General features: G+C 42.4%; 1 protein-coding gene across 1 annotated transcript in view; it reads left to right on the top strand.

Moving 5' to 3' along the window:
* The window catches only part of CRYBG3 (crystallin beta-gamma domain containing 3), a 102,075-nt gene that overhangs the window by 71,188 nt on the left and 7,051 nt on the right, over positions 1-23,836 (top strand). The window contains exons 15-19 of the mRNA XM_080919289.1: positions 87-119; positions 7,962-8,071; positions 10,240-10,366; positions 19,561-19,700; positions 22,556-22,679. Of these exons, the coding sequence (XP_080775415.1) occupies positions 87-119; positions 7,962-8,071; positions 10,240-10,366; positions 19,561-19,700; positions 22,556-22,679 (534 nt within the window). The remainder of the gene's footprint in view (positions 1-86; positions 120-7,961; positions 8,072-10,239; positions 10,367-19,560; positions 19,701-22,555; positions 22,680-23,836) is intronic.

Below are 23,836 nucleotides of genomic sequence, written 5' to 3' on the forward strand. Positions count from 1 at the left end.
CTTTTTCAAAGTATATGTTCAGAATACCCTGACCTCAGCTAAGATGATGTGATGCCAATTTAAAAATATTTTGACATGTCTTTCAGGAACCACTTGGGATAAATGAGCCACCACACTTGGTATGTTTCAAAATATTTTCATCATTGTTGGAGTGTTTACCAAAACTGTTTGTACCTTATCAAATCTTTTTTTTTTTCTCCTGAGTTAAGTTTTATGTTTCTTTGTCACAAAGCAAATTGCTCCTGTTCCTCTTGTTCTCGGTGCCTGTGAGGTGAAAGGGCGTCGGTTTTTGTGGGTTGGATTGGCTGGGATTTGTCTAAGCGTTCTTCCTTTCTTCCTGACCTGTTTCTCTGACCACAGTGGGCCCTTGGCATCCGTGCCTCTCCGTCTTTCCCATTTCCTGTTCTGTCCTGTTGCCATCTTGCTCAGCACGGCCTGTCACGGTGTTCCCAGAGGAGGTCTTGCTGTGCTTATTACGTGCACAGGCCTAGAAACTGGTTTTACTACCTGTATTTATTTTCTGGGGAGGGGTGTGCTCCCTGCCATGCTGCATGTGTGTGGACATCCGTGGACAGCTTGTGGGAGAAGGTTCACTCCTTCCACCATGTAGATTTTGGTGTTCAGACTTAGGCCATCCATCAGGATGGGCAACAAGCACCTTTACCCACTGAGCCTTCTCATTGCCCTGCACATATGGTTTTCTGATACTTGTATCATTTTTTTAAAAAAGATATATTTTATTTTTTAATTTTTATTGGATATTTTCTTTATTTACATGTCAAATGTTATCCCCTTTCCCAGTTTCCCCTTTGAAACCCCTCCTTCCTGCCTCCAGTGCTCCCCACCCACCCACCCACTTCCTCCCGACTTCCTACCCTGGCATTCCCTTACACTGGGGCACTGAGCTTTCATGAGACCCAGGGCCTCTCCTCCCATTGGTGCCCAACAGGCCATCCTTCGCTACATTTATGTCTGGAGCTACGGGTCATTCCATGTGTACTCTTTGGTTGGTGGTTTAGTCCTTGGGAGCTCTGGGGGGTTGGGGTCTGGTTGGTTGACATTGTTGTTCTTCCTATGGGGTTGCAAACTACTTCAGCTTCTTCAGTCCTTTCTCCATCTCCTCCATTGGGAACCCTGTTCAGAGTTCAATGGTGGGCTGTGAGCATCTGCCTCTGTATTTGTCAGTCTCTGGCAGAGCCTCATAGGAGACAGCTACATCAGGCTTCTGTCAGCATTCACTTCTTGGCATCCACAATATGATCTGGGTTTGGTAACTGTATATGGGAAGGATCCCTAGGTGGGGAAGTCTCTGGATGGCCTTTCCTTCAGTCTGTGCTCCATACTTTGTCTCTGTATTTCCTTCTGTGAATATTTTGTTCCCCCTTTTAAGAAGGACTGAAGCATCCACTCTTTGGTCTTTCTTCTTGAGTTTCATATGGCCAGTGAATTGTATCTTGGGTATTCTGAGCTTTTGGGCTAATACCCACTTATCAATGACTGCATACCTCATGTGTTCTTTTGTGATTGGGTTAGCTCACTCAGGAAGATATTTTCTAGTTCCACCCATTTGCCTAAGAATTTCATAAAGCCATTGCTTTTTAATAGCTGAGTAGGACTTCATTGTGTAAATGTTTTAAGGTTCTTAAATGCATTCAGTTCTCCACCTTTGCTGCCCCCTCCTTCCTCCCTCTCCTCCCCTTTCTCTCTCTCTCTCTCTCTCTCTCTCTCTCTCTCTCTCTCTCTCTCTCTCTCTCTCTCTCGTGTGTGTGTGTGTGTGTGTGTGTGTGTGTGTGTGTGTGTTTCAAAAGGGATTGGGTGAAACAGTAAAGCCCAGTGTTGGTTTATTGTCTACATTAAGTCAGCTTGAGGCAGAAAAGTAGATCTTAGATGAAAGACTATTAAATAGGGAAAGAAACACCATGAAAGAGTGGAGGAGGCAAAATACTGCTTCCTCTGTTTCTTTAGAAAATAAGCTAGTTAGAAGAAAGCCCTGTCCCAGCTCCATGCGTAGTGATTGATGAGCAGTGGCATTAAGTCTTTTCTGAGCATGTCCAGTCTCCATGTTCCTGTCAATGCTCAGAACAGTTTAATTGTGTTCCACTCACTGCAAATGCTTTGATGTTTATTACTTTCTAGTTAGCAGGGGCCTTCAGGGACAGTTCCTTCCTAGACATAAGTGAGTAGCAGTTTTGTTTTACAGACACATCTTGCCAGGTTGGACTTTTGGAACCCTCCAGCTGTGGATTTTTAGAGCTCCAAGTTTTACATGAGTCAAAATAGCATTTGTAGATAAAAGATGCTAACAGGAACAATTTCAGTCTTTTTGTGAGTTTGTCAACTGCAGATAAAAATCCCATTCTTTTAAGTTCTTTTCCCTTCCCAGCTCACCCCTCAATGCTGGGGGCAGACTGCTGGGTTTTCTTTGTAGTGTTTCCACTTTCCATGTCAAACTTGAAGCTTATGTTTGCTAGCATGCATACTGAGCCTGTGTTTACACAGCATCAGAAACCCCACCCCATGTCAGACATTTTCTTATTTACGTTTATGTAAACAAGAACAAGCAAACCTTGGCTGTGTTCCTGTAAGGTTTTTTTTTTTTTTTTTTTTTTTTTTTTTTTTTTTCCCTCTCTGAGTAAGGAGAAAGTAACATTTCAAGGCTCAAGTCAGAGAGCAACTTTTCTTTTTTTCTTTTCTCATTTTTTTATTAGATACTCTGTATTTGCATTTGAGATGTTATTTCCCCCCCTCATCCCCTCTCCCCCTGCTTTTGCCTTCACAAAGGTGCACTCCCTCTTAATCACCCTCTTCACCTCATTGCATTGACATTCCCCTACATTGAGGAAACATGCCCTATCTGGACCAAAGGCCTCCTCTCACACTGATGCCAGACACTATCTTCAGCTATATATGCATGTGGATCAATAGGTCTCTCAATGTGTGCTCAATGGTTGATGTGTTAGTCCATGGGAGTTTTGGAGGGTTTGGTTGGTTGATAATGTTGTTCTTCCCATGAAGTTGCAACTCCTTTCAGCTCCTTCAGTCCTTTCTTTAGCACCTTCTTGTGGTCTCTGTGTTCAGTCCAATGGTTAGCTGCAGACATGCTCAGCTATATCTTTATGACTCTGACACAGTCCTTGAGGAGGCAACTCTGTCTGGTTCCTGCCAGTATTTCTTGGCATCAGCTACAGTGCTTGGATTTAGTGACTGCATATGTGGTGGATCACTGAGTGAGGCAGCTTCTGAATGATCTTTTCTTCAATTCCCATTCCAGAGAGAGACTTTTTTTTTTTTTTGAACAACTTTATTTTAAAAAACAAAGATAAATGAACAAATTTTAAGCATTTTTGCATAAAAGTATACGAATACATTTTTGTCAGTGCTTGGCTTTTTTTTTCAAAGGTTTGATAGTGTGCATTAAGGTCTTACTAGTTACAATGAGCAAAAAGTACATGTAAAACAGGATGTAACACAGAATTAGTCAAAGTTTTCTTGGTGTGTAAGGATTGAGCATAATGGTTTTTTCTTTTCTCTCTTTTTTTTTTTTCTTGAACTTCACACAGTCTGTGAGTTGTTTCTGGGGTGTTCAGAGATTTCTGGGTTTAGTATCCCATTATCAGTGACTGCATATTTTGTCTGTTCTTTTGTGACTGGGTTATCTCACTCAGGATGATATTCTCTAGATGCATCCATTTTCTTAATTTCATAAAGTCATTGTTTCTGATAGCTGAGTAGAACTCCATTGTGTAAATGTACCACAATTTTTGTGTCCATTCATCTACTGAAGGACATCTGGGTTCTTTCCAGCTTCTGGCTATTATAAATAGAGCTGCTATGAACATTGTGGTGCATGCGTCTTTGTTGTATATTGGAGTGTCTCTGGGGTATATGCCCCGAAGTGGAATAGCTGGATCTTCAGGTAGTACTATGTCCAATTTTCTGAGGAATCACCAGACTGATTTCCAGAGTGGTTGTATCAGTTTACAACCCCACCAACAGTGGAGAAGTGTTCCTCTTTCTCCACATCCTCACCAGCATCTGTTGTCATCTGAGTTTGGGATCTTGGCCAATCTTAATGGTGTGAGGTGGAATCTCAGGGGTGTTTTGATTTGCATTTCCCTAATGGCTAAAGATGTCTAGCACTTCCTTACATGCTTCTCAGCCATTCCATATTCCTGAATTGAGAACTTTTTGTTTACCTCTGTACCCCATTTTTTAATAAGGTTGTTTGATTCTCTGGTGTCTAGCTTTTTGAGTTCTTTGTATACCTTAGATATTAGGCCTCTATCTGATGTGGAGTTGGTAAAGATCTTTTCCCACTCTGTTGGCTGCCATTTTGTTTTCTTGACAGTGTCCTTAGCCTTACAGAGACTTTGCAATCTCATTAAGTCCCATTTGTCAATCTTTGACCTTAGAGCCTGAGCCATTGGTGTTTTGTTCAGGAAATTTTCTCCTGTGCCTATGTATTTTAAGGTTTTCCCTACTTCAGAGAGAGACTTGTAATGTTGTCTTTCATGTTAATTATCTCAAAAGAAACTTCAAGCCACCTGGGGGGTTTGGGGGTATCTAGAAAATGTGTAGAGAGTAATATACACCCTGAGAGTTGTAAACATACACTTGCTGGTGGTTTGATAAGCATCGAAATCTATAATTATTAATCATAATAGAAAAGCAGCATTTATGGAGGAGAATGCTCGTGTCCTGAGGCTGCAAACCCAGTCACTAAGTCTGGCCAGCTCAAGTGTCACATAGCAGAATAGAGCTCCCATCATCGGAGGTGGCATCTCCGTTTTTATTTCCCCTAAACAAAGCAAACCGTGAACAGACTGGATTATTGTCACCATCTCTCTGCCTTAGCAAGTGTTGGATATCATAAATATTTCTAGATTAAATAGTATGAAATGTAATTTCTTTTCAGGGAAAGTTATAGTGAGCCAGTATTCTGTATGAATTCTAATCTATTCTGTCTTTTAATCTATCCAACTACTTTAAATTCATGGGGACCCTTCTTGATTCTATTTGCAAATATAATTGTTTGGAATTCTTGAAATAGTGAAATATTGTTTTACTCTATAGGTAATTATATCTGTTAAAATAAATGAGGGGATTTCTTATGTTGCATAACTTGGCTTCCTTGAGATTTGAAGTGACTGAAGAAATTATAATAGTTAGGTTTGCTGTAACATAGAGGGCAGAGGTTCTCAGCCTGTACAGCCTTACATCATGACCCCCTTTGGAGGGCATCGCATTCAGATATCCTGCATATTAATGATCATAACAGTAGCAAGATTATAGTTATGAGGTAGCAATGAAATAATGCTATGGCTGGAGGTCACCATAACATGATGGACTGTATTCAAGGGTAGAGGCATAAAGAAAGTTGAGAGGCAGTGATATAGGAGGATTCTTACACAATGAAAGCCCAAATAAGATGGGTAACCAGAAAGATAAGGGTTTTATGATGTATTTAATTGAAGTGAGTGGTATTTGTGGAGTCTGTGAAGACTGGACACAGATTGTTGCTTGTGTATTGTCTTCCTGCATCCATAGGATGGTCCACATGGTTGCATGGCATGTTAGAGAGGAAAAGTAAACTTAGAAATTATTTCAGTATTCAAGTCAATAAAATTATTTCTAAAGTCCCTGCTGATCCTGTGAAATAAATGGAGCAGGCCATCTGTGTTTGGTCAGTAATTAAGTTACTGGATCTTTAGTTTGTCAAGTTAGATTCTATTACATTTTCTTAATGTGTATTGTAAATGAAAATTACACAGTGAAATGTGTTTCTGCAAAATCTTAGTCATAAAGCGTTCATTACTTGTGCCTCAAGTGGTTACTTAGAATGGAGACCCGTGGCAGTGGGGAGCAGCGGGGAGATAACCTTATCCTTGAGTGGCAAAATCTTGTTTTTCTTTTCTCTTCTCCCCCTTCTCTCCTTTCTTCTCTCCATCCTTTCTTCTTCCCACTTTCTTCTGTGGACTTTCATGGAGGAGACGGGTAAGCACAGACATGTGTTCCCACACGGTCCTTAGTGATGCATGAGTTTGAAGATAACTCATATCTTGTCCTTCTATTTGCTTAGTTTCTAAGCAACTCGTTGCTCTGTTTTATACATCTAATGTTGGAAGGAAAGTACTAGAGTGATGAGTATAGCTAGGTTTTCTCCAACCTTAATTTTTCAAAAACACTACCACTTAAAACCAACACTTCACTGTTTACAGCTGCTGTGCCTAGAGTTGGCTTCTGATATCCCAAGGGCAGTTTTCATGGGTGGCCTTGTTCGGACCATTCTCCAAGCATCATTGTGAGAGCTGTTCTGCTCTAACGCACTGATGGCGTGGCCAGAATGAGGTGGTAGTTTTGTAGCTTTGGTCTAATGTTGACTTAACCACGTACTTTCTCATTTTATAGGTAAGAAAGAAATAGACTCAAAAAAATGTTGAACCCAGTTTTCAAATGTTTGCACAAAAATAGCTTATCAAAATCCTGTGTGGGAATTTAAATTTCTCTTTGTATGAAAATAAGACCAAGGGCCAGAAGGGGCTTCCAACCGAATTATCTGAGCTGGACTGCACCTCTATGAGTGCTGTCTGAAATCTGACATTTCCTGACTTTGTGGTGAAATGTTGAAGTGTGGGTGTGTGTACATGTGTGTGCTGAGGGGAGTGTGTGTGTGTGTGTGTGTGTGTGTATGTGTGTGTGTTGGTGGAGTGTGTGTTGGGGAAGTGTGTGTGTGTGTGTGTGTTGGCGGTGCTGAGATTGAACTCATGCATGCTTAGCCAAGGCCACATGGATAGTGGTATCTCAAGCCTGAATGAGACACAAACATTAAACTCACTGATCCATGAAAACTGCACTCTATAAACCAGAAACACATGCAGTGAGACAGCTGTGAGATCCACTTCCCAGTAGTGTTTACAGTTTGCTCTGTGAATTTTGATAGTGGTTTAAGCTGAAGAAGCTGTATATTTTCAGAAGTTTGCACTTCATGTTTTATGAATCCCTACGTTGTGGAGCATGCATCTTCCTGGGGACTCTCCTTGACTGAAATGTGGTGGATCTGCTCCTTAAAACAGGGAGATTCTTGGTACCCGATGCTCTCAATACAATGTGGTTTCACAACAGGAAGTCACATTGTGAAAGCCACCTCGGTGGGCCAGGGGAGTGCCAGGGTTGTCACTTCCGGGCTCTTGGACCTCTGGTATCAGACCAAACAATGTCAGGGCAGAATGAATCAGTCAAGAACCAGATTCCATCGGAGGAGGACGGCGAGCACCCACGGGGCAAGGAGCCTTGTTTCTGAGGGCTGCACGTGCCGGAGTGCTCTGTGCATGTCATTTATTACAGCGCATTCCTTGCTACCACAGAACGTGGCTGGGTGGCAGACAGCGTGTGCCTCGGGCTAGGCCAGTTAGAGTCTCTGGAGGATTATGCAATATTCATATACAGGGCACAGCAATTTGCCTTTCTCTTGATTCAAGGCCTCTAGAGCTCCAGCCTTTTTTTTTTTTTCCTTCTTTTTTTTTTCTCAAAGGGGGATTTCATTGTCTGTTTTACCTTGACAAAAACTTAAATAGAAACATGGTATCAACTTACATTGTATCCAGTTACATTGTATCCAGTTATATTGTATCAACTCTCAACTATACATTTGAGATATCAGAAAACTGAGTCCTTAATCTAGAATACATACATCCCTTGTTCTTCACCATAAATCTGGGGCTAATCCCAGAGTTTGACAGAGGCTAAGATGAATATGGTAAGAACTGAAATTTCATTTTCACATGTAAAAAGAAAGGGAGGGGCGATCAGGAGACTGTCGCCTTTGCTCACCCACCTGTACTGATACCAGATCAAACATGGCTCTAATGTCCTGCCGAACTTTCATGAGTGCCTTCAGGTTTATTTGCCTGTGATGATGTTAAGCAGCCATTTCACACCCAGTTACCGTTGTGTTCTCACAGCTCAAAGCATTCAGTAAAGCAGGCTTCCAGGGAGAGTGTATCGATTTCATAAAGGAATGTGCTGACCTGACCTCGTTCACGCCGGCATCTTTCAAGGTTCTCCGTGGCTGGTGAGTGTGCTTCTCGACCCTTCTTTCACGTAGCTGAAGTCTTGAAATCCATGAAAGTCAGACTTTCTTTCTTTCTTTCTTTCTTTTTTTTTTTTTCATACACAGTTAATTTAAAAAAAAAACTGTTTAGCCTGTGGGCTGTATGAAAGTAAATGATAAGATAATTTGGTGGATCATCGGCAAATGGAGTCAGCAAATGATACTTATTCATTCTATAGGATATATTACAAATTTTCCTACTGTCAGGTGGGTGGTGGTGGCACACGCCTTTAATCCCAGCACTTGGGAGGCAGGTGGAGCTCTTGAGTTTGAGGCCAGCCTGTTCTACAGAGTGAGTTCCAGGACAGGCAGGGCTACACAGAGAAACCCTGCCTGAAAAGTAAATGAATAAATGAACAAAGCAAATCGAAAGTCTGGTACTGATCCTGAGACCTAGTGTATATTATTTCAGCAGCACCCAATCGCCACTGCCCCCTTAACTGACTGTGAGAAAGCCGTCGTCATTGGGCATAATTGCTGGCATTAAATGGGTGGTATGTTTGCTCCCCACCAGCCCAGAGCCCTACCTTCCCTACCTTTGCACCTGGGTGCTCTAATCATGGACGTTCATTACCTACTTGTTCATTAAGCTGCAAAGTTTTAGGCCTTGCTTACTACTAATCCCAATATATGTTTCAGGGTCCTCTACTCCCCGTCCTCTACTCTCCCCGTCAAGCACAGTTTTCTTTGTTTCCTCATCTCTCTTCTTGTTTAATCTTTTCTACATTGATTACTGCTATTCTATTTGCTTCCAAAGGGTTTGATAATTTTACAGCACTGAAACATAGTTTTGTGAGTTCAGTAGCTGACCTGCTCTCACTGTTGTAAGGGAGAAAATGTGTAGCAAGGATCCCGAACAGCTCCCGTACCATCATATGGCTTTGAGTCTCTTCTCCATGAAAGTGAAAAAGAAAATAATCTGAAAGGCGAGGTTTTCATTTATCAAGTAAAAAGAAGCATTGAAGCTTCCCTACAGGAAGATCTTTGTCTTCTCTCCTGATACTGAAATCTAGGACAAATTGGTCACATGTGTCTTTGTATGCCGGAAGTAGACGTTCAAACTCTAGTTAATTGAAAAGAACTTTAGGGCCATGGAGACTGAGCAGTGGGAGTCCTGGGTGTAAGCTCAGCCCCCCTCCTTCCCAGCTGTGTAACTGAAAGTCTGGTCACCCCCAGCGCTCAGGCTCCCCAAGTATGAAAGAGGAGTCACGACAGCACCCTCCTCAAAAAGTGGTTTTCTCCTCCTGGTGCTGGGAACGGAACTTAAAGGTCTCATTTGTGCTAGGCAAGTGCTGAGCTGAGCCATTGGGATTTGTAAGCAATGACAAATGAAATAAAGCAAACAGAGGACTTTGTTTATTGCCTAATACATTTTAAAATAAGTGTCAGCCGTGGGCTCCTCACTACACAGGGAAAAACGTCAGCGAACGGCGGTGCCACCCGGCATTCACTCCTGTGGTAATTTACAATTAACCTGGCCCAGGTAAAGTACAGACATTCTCAGATTATAGGGCTAAAATTTAAACACGCCCAAACTAAATTACTAATAGCCAATTAATTATTACCCCTCCTTTTGAAAGCGAATCCTTAACCGGGTTTTTGGTGTGTGATGTACTGAATGAAATTGAACATGAAGGACTCACTTTAAAAAAATGCTCTTAGCTGTCTGATATAAAAGTGACAGGTATACTTCAGAGTGAAAGGTCCCCCTCTAAATAACGTAATTACTCTAATTGCTCGTTGCCATAGATTGATGCCAGGGTTTTTTACTTGAAGACGCTTAAATTTACAAATGGCATTAGTGTAAAGCACATGCCTTCTCATTTCACATTTCAACTCCGCCGTTGAACTGGTGGATCTTAGGAAAATGTTAGCTTTTGTAATGTTAGTAAGCTGATTGTAAAGACTGAACTTATATCTTCAACGTAAGCAGTTAGTGAAGACCCAGAGAAATAATGTCTACGGCACATATGCGGAGCATGTTAAGCAGAAACTGGACAAGAGCAGTCACTGTCTACTCTCCAGTACTGCCCAGTACCATGTCTTCTGCATTCTAGTTTCTGTGGCTTTGAGTTGGGACAACCTTGAGGGCTGGTTGGAGTTTGAGTCTCTTACTGCTTGCTTCATAGCTGGCTCCTGTATTACGAAGAAGACGGTTTCTACCATCAGTGTGTACTGGAAGAAGGCCTCTACGTTGACCTCACTTCCTGTGGCTGCCCAGCAGCTAGAGTGCGAGCGCTCAAGCCCATCGACTATGTGAGTAACCTGCGGGGCCTGTGGCTGTGAGACAGGTGTGCTGGTACCTGGGGCACACGAGAGGCAAGGAGTCCAGCCGTTGCACCACTACCAGCCCTGTAACTCCACACAGACTGGGTCATCTCTCTGAACCTGAGCATTCCTGTCTGCAAAGCGCACGGCTGTGCTCACATTGTACCCCACGGGATTCTTAAAAACCCCTGAGTACCCTGATGTACATGAAAGCCAGAGCTCTTTGAAGAACATAGTGTGAAGTTAGAAGAAATATTATAATGGGAAACACCAAATAATCAAAAAAAGGAATACTGAGTTGAGGTTCACTCATGAGATCCATCTAAAGGTGACTTGTAGGGATGTAATCCCCAAGCACCAGAGTAATGTAGACTTGTGCTTTCGTCTCAGTTTGGTACTTTTCCTCAGCTTGGTTGGCAGTTTCTCATTTGTTATCTGTAACAAATAACAACAAAGCAACTCTATAAAGCCACTGAAGTATTAAATGAGATGCTTAAAATTGTTATAGCTGCTTAATTATAAAAAGGATAGCATCATTACATTTACATAGTGATTGAGTCACAAGACAACGTGCTATTCGGGTTTCCAGTGTCCACTAAGACTAAGTCCATCAGTATTGACTTCAAACTTGAATTTTGGGAAACAAGGACTTTCCTGCCTAGTCTATTACCTGCGTCCCCACGGAGGCTTATGTTCATGGAGTACATAAATTCTTCTTTGCCACAGATATATTTAGAAATTGAGGTGTGAGAAAGCCAGCACTCTGGTCTGTCTGTTCTGGGCCTCTGTTCTCCCGGACATGTGCAACCGAAGTAATAGGAGTCATAATAACAGAATACATCAAGGTTCTTTTCAAGAGGATTCCCCAAAAACATGGCAACATGGCTGGTCAAAGCTCGAGATCACACAGAGCTGATGACAAGCCCTGAATGGTAGTGGGGGTGACTCAGACCTCCCAACCTGAGCTGACTCTCAGGGTAAGGTCCGTGCTCAACTCCTTTGCGCTGAACCTCGGTGATGCCATCCTATTTCACAAGGCATTCTTGGAGAGAGTATTCTTGGTATCGGGCTAACAATAGCGTCCTGGCCGTGGGATGAGCATACACATAGACGCCTTGGTCTCTCTTCCTTGCCCCATGGACACTAACTCTGAGAGAGTAAGTAGCCCCTAATGCTTCCTGTCTGTCCACGGGAGACTGCTAAAGCGGCGAGAGGCACAGAGACAAAATTGTGATGTGCTCAGTACAAGTCTTAATAAAACACTGGCAAAGTCAGCCACATTCACGGGGAAAGGGGTTGTATTCTTAAAGGAAATTTTAGTGGTCTTATCAACCGAAATAATGCCTGGTGTCAATTAGCTTTGAAAACAAAAAGATGTCCTAAATACGAAAGTATCTTATTAAAAGGTTTTTGAAAGATTTTTAATTTGGTGAATGGCATCAACTAAATTTTAGGTAGTCTGGACAAAAGTAGATCCTAATAGCTGGAATGCTTGAAAGGACTGTGTGGGACATTTTCTGCCCATCAGGAGGAGCATGTGAAACTGTTCCAGAAGTATTTGAGCATGCTATTTTAGTTACAATAAGGCAGGGACATCGAAACGAGTATGCCTATAGGCTACCATTTCCCACAAAGGGAGCCATCCCTCCAGGTCCCAATCACATGCAGTTCCCATGTCTCCTTCCCCTGGAGAGTCCTAGACCTTGGTCTCCTGTTCTCCCCTCCCATCTGCTTTCTTTGTCACTCCACAGTGGCCTTAGGATTATAGGCCATTTTGTGTGTGGCTATGCCACTAGCCAGTGTGATTCTGAATTCATTCTAGGAAATGTTTCTGTCTGTCTGCACCAAGTTTACATATACACTAATTTGTTGGTTTCATTTTGAATAATCAGCCTGTAGCTTTTGAGGATATTGCCTGCAGTTTTGTAGACATGTGTTATGACTTAAGTGCCTGGTGCCTTAATGCTATCACACTGAGAGCCTTAAGATTCCATCTTCATGTTGGAGCAGGCTGTTCTATAGATGACAGTTTATCCAAGCTAACTTTTGTCTGTAGAGATGGAGGTTGCCGTTGAGAGGTCCCTGGATAAATACTCTGTAGTGTTGCAATAATTTCACTGAGGAAGGAGCTTCCCGGCCCTGTTTCCCACAGTGTGATTTGGGACTGTCACTTAACTTGTCTGGGTCTCAGTTAACACCTCAGAAAGAAAGCAGTTACATCAGGAATTTTCAAACTGGCAACAGCTTTTAGATCTAGTTCAGATAAATGGACTAAAAAATATAGTGGCAAGAAAAAGAAGTTGGTCCACTCCAGTTTTCATGTGGTTAGAGGGGATATTGTGAATTCACTTCCACAGACGTCCCCAGAACCTTTGTAGTTTTTAACATGGGTGTCTTCTCTTGGCCACCACAGAGCAGCTGAGCAACTTAGATTTCAGACTGAGCACTGATTGTAGACACACATTTGATATGTGTCTTACTGGTGGGGGCATGGGTGTGACCCAAGGTCATGAATGTTCTAATGACAGTGGAGGAGAGGAGACAGGGAGTTGCATCTGATGCTTCTGCACAAACTCGGTATTGTGTGTCCACTTCCGTTCTTTGGCTGAAACCTTTTAAGATGGAAAGTCGTCAATTGGCTTTTCTCCTTCATCTTGCAGTATAGCTAAAGCCGACAAGATAGTCAAAGAGCACACCATACCCATAGGAAGTCGGGGAGGTGGTCTCTCTTATCAGACATTTGGCAATGAGATAGGGAAATTTTTTAAATCCTCATCATATTCTTTGTCTGCCCTGGTCACAGAGCCAGCTTCCTTTTATTAATAAAAGAAGAAAAAGCCTAGAAAAGGTTTCGTGACCTGCCGCATGAGGAGGTTCTAATTCCCTTAGATTTCCTATAGGATTTATTGTGGAAACTGCTGTTTCTTTGTATCAGTGTCTGAGAAAAGTAATGACAGAGCAGGTGGTGTTGGCACAGTTAGCCAAGGCCCAGAGCTTTCCTCTGGGTCTCCAGAGCTGTAACTGTGTTTAAGGAAACTGAGGTGTTTGACAGTGTTCCCTGGTGTAAGTTTCAAGCCCCCTCGGAGTGGGTTTGTGTTGGTGGTTTCTCTGCAAGGGTTTTTACCAACCTTGGTGATAGTTACCAAATGTTTTCCTTAGATGAAAGAGATCAACTGCTAGGTTTAAAGAAGCTTAAGTGTTTTGCCACAGCCACAGCCTTTTCTATATTTAGAAATGATTGTATTGGGTGCGAAAGAGCAAGCTGATGACAGGAACCGCAAGCCTGGTTCCTGTGGCATGCCCTGCAGCCCCTGGAAATAGAGGGCACAACTGATTAGGAATGTGGGAGAAGAAAGCTTGAAGGCTTTCTCTTTTGCTTTGATTGGGGAGAGGGGGAGCTCAGAGTTACTGAATTCTCTGTAGAAATATTAAGAACACCACACAAAAATGACTTTACTAAACATTCATTCTATACTGAGTACCAATCATGCACTATGTTTTTTCTTAGTAACCACTAAGTAAAAGGCAGCAGAGAATTAGTAATATAGTGAACTTCTGCCATGAAATGCAGATTTCCCCGTTCTCCTGCCCCGCCCTCCCTCAGTGCATGTTTCCCAGAGACTGGTTCTTGGCCACGGTCTCTGTTACCCGAAGGCTTCTGTCCTCAGCTCTGCACCTCTCCCCTTGGCCCATACCGTGGACTCCATGCCTGTAGCCCAAGCAGCAGCCTGCCATCCCTGACACCTCTCAGGTTCCCAGCGTGCCCTCCAGGGCAGTGATCTGGCATCTCTGTTCCCTTTAGGCTTCTTCCTTCATCCCCAGTTCTGTTGAAGTCCATCATCATTACGATCCCTCCCCCTATGACAACTTTCAAAGATGTCATCAGTAGTGATATAATTCGTAGTAGATTTAATTGTGTGGTTTCATTTCCCAGTCCACTCCATGACGGGGGCTTGTGTCTAATCTTAAAATGCTCTGTAGAACTCTGAAAGTTGACAGATGATGGACAAAACCATTTGCCACTGTCCTGTGTTAAAGAAGCACTTTAAAGCCCACCAGACTGTCTCAGGAATATTGGGCACAGACGTGAGAACAGGTTACCTGAGCAGCTACTGGCTGTGGGCTGGGCTAAGCTAGTGTGAGTTTCAGACTGCCACACCGAGACAAGTAAATGCTGCTCCGGTGTCTTGTTGGGTAACCTGTTGACTACACATTACCAGGGGAGCAGACGTCCACTCCTTGCTTTGCCAGTATCTCCATGGAGGCTTGGCAGAGAAGTCTGGCTTTCTGAAATAGTAATTCCTATCCTGGCAGCTACAAGCGGGCAAAGCCACAGAGACATGGTAACAAGAGCCTGTGGGAGAAGTTGGGGTGAAATTATGATTCTGATGATATGTGCAGTCTTCAGTAGAGTCAGAATAAGAAGGCTGTGTGACACATATACATATATTGCATGTTATATATGTAGCATGCACTAACTAGGGTCTTATACTCTAAACATAACCTAAATATGAAAAGCAGATTTTGTAAGTTAGAAGAAACTATAGGAGATTCTTCAAGTGACACCAGAGCAGGATGGGCATCTTTTAGAGCAGGAATTAGTAAGAAAAAGATTCAGAAGCAAACATGAGTCGATGTTGCCTATTATAATCTGTGTCTTCTTGCTGTAAGTGAGAATACCTCAGGCTTGGTCATTTATAAAGTAAAAAATAAAATACTTGTTTATCTTATGATGGGAAAATGTGGGAAGTGCTAGATACACCTGCCCCTGGTGATATCCCTTTGCTCTAGGGCCTCAGGCATTGGGTGAGGGAGTGAGCGCCCTAGCTGTAATCTCTCCTCTTCCTATAAAGTCCTGTTCTTCCTAGATCCAGGCCCAACTCTTAAGCTCTTGTTTAAGCCTTAGTTACCTCCTGAAGGTCCCTCTTGAAAACACCCATACTCTGAGTTCATACACCCTTCCCACTTGATGCTGATTGTTTCAGTGTGAGTGTTAGTAGAGACACTGGAACTTAGCACTGCCGTAATTGATTGTTGAAAATGTGGTCATTTAGCAGGAATTCAGTCTTCCAATCCTAGAAGCCAGAAGTCTGAAATGGTCTCACTGGGGCAAATTTAAGGTGCTGATAGACTGCTCTTCTTCTGTAAATCTCTAGGTGGTAATCCATGTCCTTACCGCTTCTAGAAGCTACCAGCTTTGCTTCCTTCGGGGCCATGCTGGTCTCTGAAGTGTATCTGCTCACTGTGAATTTATCTCTGGCCTCCTGCTGTTGATGTCAGCCTTGGTTCTGAAAACTCTTGGCTCAGCTCTTACTCTGCCATTGGTGCCGACCTGGGGGAACCCAAGCGTACCTGCTCCAACGTGAGGATTAAATGAGCCCTTTAAAGTAGTGCCGAGTGATAGGGTGCCGCCCATGATGATGGTTAATGTGTGCTTATGCAAAATTATAACTTGAAAGGCTGACGGTGTTGATAGGATTTTGTAGCCCAGAGGATTTTATATTAGAGTCCTTTTAAAAGATTTATTAGATTATTGCCATTTCTTTTAGCCTTTCCCAGTAGTTTGGCATGTCTTTGGAGTGGTATTTAGGCACACATTAGGGTTCACATCACTAAGTTTAGCTGCACTTTCTTTTTAACTGGTTCATTTGGGAAATATCTGGGAGCACTGAAGTTGGGCTTACAGATAGAATTGTTGTGAGTGAGTAATACCGAGTAAAAATGTTTACAGCCTAACCAGTTAATAAGCCTTGGGTTAATGTCAAAGCGTTTTCCCAGTAAACAGTGATTTGAAACATAAAGAACTATACAGTGTCAAAGTATGTCACAGATTTGTCCTTAGGAATTAGCACTTAGATTTAAGCATTTTGTACAATTATATTGAATGTGTGATGCTGTGATTGCAGTTTTTCTAGCAGAGGTCTCGGGCCTTCAGGCGTAGTTGGCTAATGTATTTGTATATAGAAAGTGGGGATTGTAGATGCTCACCAGCTGAGCATGGAGAAGTTACACTTGGTGACCGATTGTATCCTGCATCATGACTGGCACCTAGAACATTCTAGAGTAGTAGCAGAGGGATATAGTTTCTGGGGCCATTGGGCACAGGCTCAAAACACTGCCCCGTCCTTGACTGCTCAACTGCTGAGTGGGTAAGGGCAGTAACCACATCAGAGGTAAACCTTGGGGATTAAATGCGTGGATTCAGTTCCATAATCCCTAGTGTGAATGCATTTAGGATTGGAATTTTTTTACATTTTAAGAAGAATCGAGTTTTTATACATAAGAAAGCATTCTGTAATTAAACACATATCTGTTTCTAATATATTTTATACATCAATACAGACTGGATAAATGTTATAAATTTACTTATGTTTATTTAGGTTAAACTTGCTGCCTGAATAAATTAGGGAGGAAATCAGTTTTAGACCCTTATTATCATAGAAATATGAATGTGTGTTTATTTACTTATATATGAATATATATCTATTAAATATTAATAAGACTAACATCGTTAGCCTTATGCTTAGAGCAGAAATGATGAATAAGCACTTATTAAGCAATGGTAATCATTATTATCTCAGCATAGATTAATGCAGGGGACAAGGAAAAACTGGTTTTCTTCCCTAATTTAAATTTTCACTTATACATAAATTATTCAAACATTCTTTTTCTTTCATAACCTGCCCACACACTCCTCTCTGAAACTGGATCCATTTTACATGGCTTAGACTTGGCCTAGCAGGAATGTCTTGTTGCTGCTGGCTCCCAAGAAGAACCTTCAGCCCTGAGTGGTGGGTTCTCTTCTGATTTGGCATCAACCAGAGCCGTGACGTTTCCAGAGCTCAATTTGTAATTAAGTCCTTGTGGTTTCTATCGTCTCCATAAAGTACAGATTATTCTGTTGTCTTCAGTTGGGCACTTACCATTAATCCCTGTGGCATGCTATCTTCAGATTTGGGATGTGCAATGAATGCATCAGAACATGGAAGATTTTTAAGAATATTTCTCGGACACTCTTGTAAATGACCAGCTATTGGTCACTGCCACAACCTGTCCAGATTCGCACTGGGCTGTCTTCCGCATCGTCCAGTTCTTTCCGTACATGTGTAAATCGATTGTACTTGTACATTTACATGTATTTATAAATGAAACATTTCAGCTGAAACAACATAAGATTTAATAACTCAGACACAGACATCTCTGGTACAGCAGACCTCTAAAAGAAGTGTTCCTTTGGGTTTAGGAACAAGAGTCTGCCAGCCTGGACTCAATGGTGGCCTATTGCGGTGGGGAAGTGGGATTTTGGCTGTGATCTGTTCCCACTCTCCCAGCCCTAGGGTTACAAGTGCATACTTCCAGGCTCAGCATTTATGCGGGTGCTGGGGATCCGAATTCCAGTTCTTAGGATTGCAAGGCAGGTACTTTAGCAGTGTAGCCACCCCACCCCCAGGCCCACGTTTGTACTTTTCTCTCGTATCCACTTGCTTGACTTAGCATATCTGCTTTGTCGTTGTCCTGGGTTTCCTGGCCTTGCCTTGCCTCTAAATTATCCCCTCCCCCATCACGTCTGGTTCTTTCTATTGGACTTCAAACATTCTACCAGTATATTGGCAGCGTTAATTACTATCCCTCTATTTTTTATACTTGCTGTTGTCAGATAAATCACTTAGTGGCTCTATTATAAAAACACCACAGATACATGCATATCTAGATATATTAACACTAATTACCAATATAAACTTCTGAATAAATTATATAATACCAAGATTCAAAATCAAAAAGCAGCAAAAGGTCCCTAGTAAAATTTTTGTTCCTCTTGTGCTCTTTGGTTTCTCAGACACCGTATGAGAAGAGGAAGTATTTTTACTAGGCAAAGTTTAATGCATACATAAGTACATGTGTATATGTACATTTTCATTTTTCTGCAAGCTGGTGTCCTGTAAAGCAAGCTACTTTATATGATCTCTTTTCCTGACTCTGCAGACTCTGTCTCGGTAATCTCTCTCTTCATGAAGAGCTTGTCCTTTCCATAGTGCTCTAGGAGTCCTCTGTTATTGTCTTATATATTGAGCCAGATCCACCTATGATGCACATGTAAATGATCCCCAGGCCTTTGCAATTCTGAACACCTCTGCAAGGATAACACAAGAGTCATTCTGGTCCACTGCCGGTGGATCTGCAGGCAACTGTGAGCAGGCCCCTTGGGTTTTCATGTCTTATGTGTCTCTTAAAAAATTTTTTTCAATTGGCTTACAAAGTAGCAGGTGCTCCTGTGACACTTTTTCCTGGTAGAGTTTTGGTTGACCCTTCTGATCTACTCTCAGCCCTGCCCCAAGCTCTTCAGCTCCATTCTTTTCCCCTTTCCTTTCACAGCACATGCGTTCTATTAGCATCCCATCTCCACATAGACAGACATACATAAAGAGAAGCCAAGAGCTTCTACTTACTCATATCTGATCAGCCATGCTTCCTGCTGCACGGATACTGCTTCCTTTTATATCAGGTTGGCTCATCACAGTCCTTGACTCTGCCTCGGCAGTCAGTCTGTCCCTGCCCCGTCTGTATATCAAGGAATGTGACAGCTCCATACATGCTGACAGTCAGTGAGCACACCTTTCCTGTGGGACTTGTTTGCTTGGTGGTTGGTTCTCCTTTCTACTACTCTAAGGAAGCCAATGCATGTCTGTGTCTCCCACGTGACCCTCCACATGCCTGCTCTGGACCAGCACCTTCCCTAGATCTTGTCTACCTTATAAATGTCTTCCGTCCTTTCAGACGTGCATCCTCATCAATTCTTTTTCTTGCAGAAGAGTAACCCTGCTTTTCCTGGGTCCTCTCACAGGGCGTTTTTGTTAATTTTTATACTATATGTTGCATTAAACTATTACTCTACGTCTTGGAACTTACCTGCTAGTGTGACCTTGTTTTGGTATCACATTCCCCAAGTCTCCTGGCTGCTACCATGTATGTACTAGAGTGAAAAAAAAACTGGCATTTCTTCTGCTGTCTGACATGAATTAATTTCAGTGAGAATTGGTCTCTACGCCTACACATTCACAATGTTTTCAATTAAGAGTGCTTTCTCTCTTCCTCCTAGGGGTGTGTTTGTGACTAAGCTGTCTTTCAGGTATGTCCCTCCCCCCACATTGTGATGATGCTTTTCTTCTTTTTGTACGTGTTAGGTTTTTGAAGAACCTTCCATCAGCCTTTTTGCTCTGGAACACTGTGAGGGAAGGGAGCTACACCTTGAAGATGCCGTGAATTCCGTTTTGAACAAGGACCTACACTTCTATACTCAGTCTGTGTGGATCAAGAGTGGCTTGTGAGTATGGGAAGCCTCGGGGCTCACTCTGGGTTGGTTGCTGTTTCCCCACCATGGCTGTGAAGTCTGTTGGTGCGCCTGCTCCTCTTTATCTCAGTACAACAGTTGCTTCTATTTAAATGGAATGGACAAGATGGAGCCATGCCCAATACACAATAGTATGCAGTGACCTGGGACAAGAACCCTTTGGGGAGGAGGGCTGGTACCTGCTAGAGGACGGATCATGGAGCAGTTCCACCAATAATGTTCTCTAGTTGAGCCTGCTTCCTCTTCAGGGGAAATTTCATTAAATCATCTATTCAGGCTGTGAAGAGCATCACCGTGTAAGGCAAGTGACTATTTAAAAGACTAAGATGGTTGCATTTGACTCTGACTGGACAGCTTGTTCAGTCTCTACCCAAGTGCTCACTTTCATTCTGCCCACTCTGGCCTGCCTGCCTACATCTGGTCATTTCTGTTACTAGTCCATGTGGAGCCAGGTGGCACAGGTCCTGTGTACTTACATTTGGGGAAACTTTTTAAAAAGCACTGTTGCTATTAATGTCCAAATTAGGTGTGTATTTGAGCATGTATGCTTAACAGAGGCTGTGAGAGGCCTGTAGTTGAAGCTTTGTTTTGTAGGAAATCTGCCTTTCTGTTTACTGGTGAAGAGTCTGGCACAGAAGCAGCTCCTACTCTTGTACTGCTGGTGTTTTTGACTAAAACTCAACAGAGAAAACATGCAGAGCTATTGATAGTATAAAAGTGACTTTTTATTGTGTGGTAATTAACTGTTTAAATATATGAGGTAATCAACAAAACAAAGTCAAGATAAATTGAAAACTAAGTCAACTATTACACCAAATGGCTCTTAGATATATAACAGTTTAAATTTTCCCCTGAAAAGTATCTGACATAGTTTTTGGCCTTTACTAAAGTTAATTGATTTACTCAGTCTCAGCATAGAATTCTAGAATATTACTTTCCAGTTAACAAAGACAACTTCAGTTGCATTTCAAAACTCTATATAGGATTTTCACACTTTTATTTTTACATATCTAAGTTAAGCTGACATTTTGACACACTGTTGTAAAGTTCTCACCTTTCTATTTTTACACCTTGTGCAAGTTCATCTTAACACCATAGAATTACTGAGCAGATTCAAGGACAAGGTGGATCTGTTTAAAGCCCTGCCCGGGCTACTGTGGGCTTCCAGGATACCATTTCATGCTGAATCACCCACTCTGTGGCATGTATTTTTTAATTGTTGTATTTTGGATCTGCAGTGGTGACAAGATCCCTCGAACCTTTTCCCTGTGTGCACTTCACTGAAGTCAATGTGGGCCGGGACTCGTGTTAAAAGCTAGAGAGACATAGTTAAGCGTCTCTGGTCAGGCTCATCTGGTTAGATTTCTGCAGGCAGTTTTAACAGGCCAAGGGCACGTTGTCCACCCCACTGCCTCAATATACCCATAATTTGTCCAATCCTGTTCTCACTTGTGAACCTAAGGGTGGACTTTTCCTCACAGTAGTCAGTGTGAGTCAGAGCTCTTCTACTCAAGCTTTTACCGATTTAGTAAATCAGGGTTTCCTCAGTTCTTCCTTTTGCCCACCATTTTATTGTTAACCTTCTCTTACATGAACCAATGAGGCTCTGTAAGATAAAGACATTTTCCACTGGAAAACTGAAGAACAGAGCCACTGCTAGAGCAGCAATGGCTTCCTCCACTTAAACTCCAGAAAGCCTCGTTTTGAGTTCTAGTGTGAGATCAGCCACATGCTTTTTTGGGTAGCACACCAGGGAACACCATGAGCCAAGAAGCAGTTGGAAGTGACCAGATTAACACTTTTCCAGCACCTTCTACACGGTGCCATATCCTTGACATTTCACCACATTCATGTTCATCAGAGGCGCTATGCTGCAGAGCAGGCCCTTCACAAAGGGCCTTGTGGGACATTGGTCTACACCACAAACTCTGTGAGAACCTGTTTCTGGGAGCTGTCCCTCCTGACAGGAAGACTTAGGTCCTGCTTCTTGTGCCCGCCCCCTCATCCCAGGTGACACATCCTGACATTTCCCGAATCCTTTGTCTGAAGCAGGCCTCATCCTCCACACTGTCTGTAAAGTGTCTGCAGAGACCTTGAGTTTCCCTGAAAATGTTGGGTTCTTCTGGCAATCCTAGTGTTTAGTCACCCAGTTTGGCAACTAGTATACACAGGGCTCAGCAAGCTGTCAAGTGCTAGCAAATGTCTGTCAAGTTTTTATGGGCTACCTCTGTCACAAGTGGTACAAAAGCAGCTACAGCCAGGCTGGGGAGAAAAGGACATGGTGACTGTACACCCAAGGCCACCCTTACAGATTTTAACACAACCGAGACTGAACACAGCAGTGCTAGGAAGATTTACAGAGGAGCTATCTTTGTAAAAACGACGGTAAGGGGAATTTCTCTGGGTAGCACTTGGGGGCCTGGGGCAGTTGTGGACACAGATGTAGAAGAAATGTTGAGCAGTTTTGAAACTCTGAAGCACATGGGGCAACCGAAGAAGGTGTATTTTTCCTCCTAGGTAATGGTTGGAGGCCAACTGAGCTATTTCAATGTTTAAGTGCTTTGAAGTTTAATGTATCAAAGGAAAACAACTTCCTTAATTAGAAAGAAGACTGTTTATTTTGAAAGTGCAGGAGCCTGATATTTCCCTCTGACTCCAGAGGCAATGTCTATCTTCTCAGACTTTATCAAGGAAGAATGTGTGATTATCTATTTGTAAAATCTACAGCTCTGGAGGCTGTGAAGCCTAGCAGTGTGTAACAGTTAGTTTTCGTTCCGAGGTTGCTTTGTTTGCAGTGTCCCATGGTTTCCTTTCCTGCTTTCTTGCAGATGGATAGCTTATGAAGGTTCTAATTTCTTGGGAAGGCAAATCCTCCTTGTGCCTAATGAGATTCCAAATTGGACAGCATTCAGTGGATGGAAAACGATCGGTTCTGTGCGCCCTATGAAGCAGGTAAGGAGAGAACCAGCAGACCCAGACAGCTTGACAGAAATGTCATAAACCACGGGACAGGAAATATTGATCACTTGGTGACTTCTGTATCCAGAAAGAGAGGTTAAGCTCTTTTGTGGGAATCTTTACACATTTTAGCCAGTTCATAAAATTTTACCTAAGGTCAATATAGAATTTATGTTGAACCCAAAGTTTTATCGGCCATATTTTTTCACAAAATTAAAATGTAAATTCTGTGGTAAACAATGGGAAAAACTATTAATAATAGCGAGTTTTACTTTCTTTGTATTTGGAGTTTTTCCTATTTAATCTTCAGGTTAAATCCTAGCTTTTTAATTAAAATATTTATCACTCACCTACTGCTTCTCAGTCTTCCATTCCAAAGATTCCCACTGCACTTAAGAGATAATCTGTGTTCCTCAGTCCGAGATCAGACTCCTCCTTGCTTCCCCCTTGTGCCCCCACCTCTTCTCACTGACATGTCTGTATCACATGCACCCAAATGCAAAGGGCTTTCCTCCTGCCTGATACCAAGGCTTGCCCTCTGGATAGGATGTTTTCTCATTCTTTGCCAAACTATTTCTTAACTGGCCTTTTAATTCAATCTGCCACGTCTTCTTAGATGCCTGCTCAGCCTCTCCTGTCTAAATTAAAACCCTAAAAGACTTGACTCTTTTTCTACAAGACATGGTATGTAGCTTACAAGTACATAGGTCCAGATGAGTTGGGCTCATTCCTACCCATTGGAAAGCACTTCTGAGAAGTGGAAGTGCCTATTTTGATTACTTTGGTACCTGTCACAACGGCAAGGACTCAACTGAAGGACTTTACTGAACTGTCCAGTAAAGGAATAATTAATGTTTAGTATCCTCTAAAATATGGTAGATATTAGGATAGACACCATCGGTTCTTTAGTGGAACTGTAATTCTTAAGCTCAAAGCTGACATTTGGTCCCCAGCACTCACATTAAAAGCCAGGCATGATATGCACATATGTAATTCCATTGAGAGGAAAGTGGGGCATGAGCATCTTCTGGACAGCTTCCCTAGGAAAAGACCCTGCCTTAAATGTAGGTGTGACCCAAAATATGAACATACACAGGCATACTTGTGAGCCCCCAACACCACATAACACTGGAACATGAAAAAACACATGA

Source organism: Micromys minutus, assembly GCF_963924665.1.
Source record: "Micromys minutus genome assembly, chromosome: 7".
In the NCBI taxonomy this organism is placed as follows: Eukaryota; Metazoa; Chordata; class Mammalia; order Rodentia; family Muridae; genus Micromys; species Micromys minutus.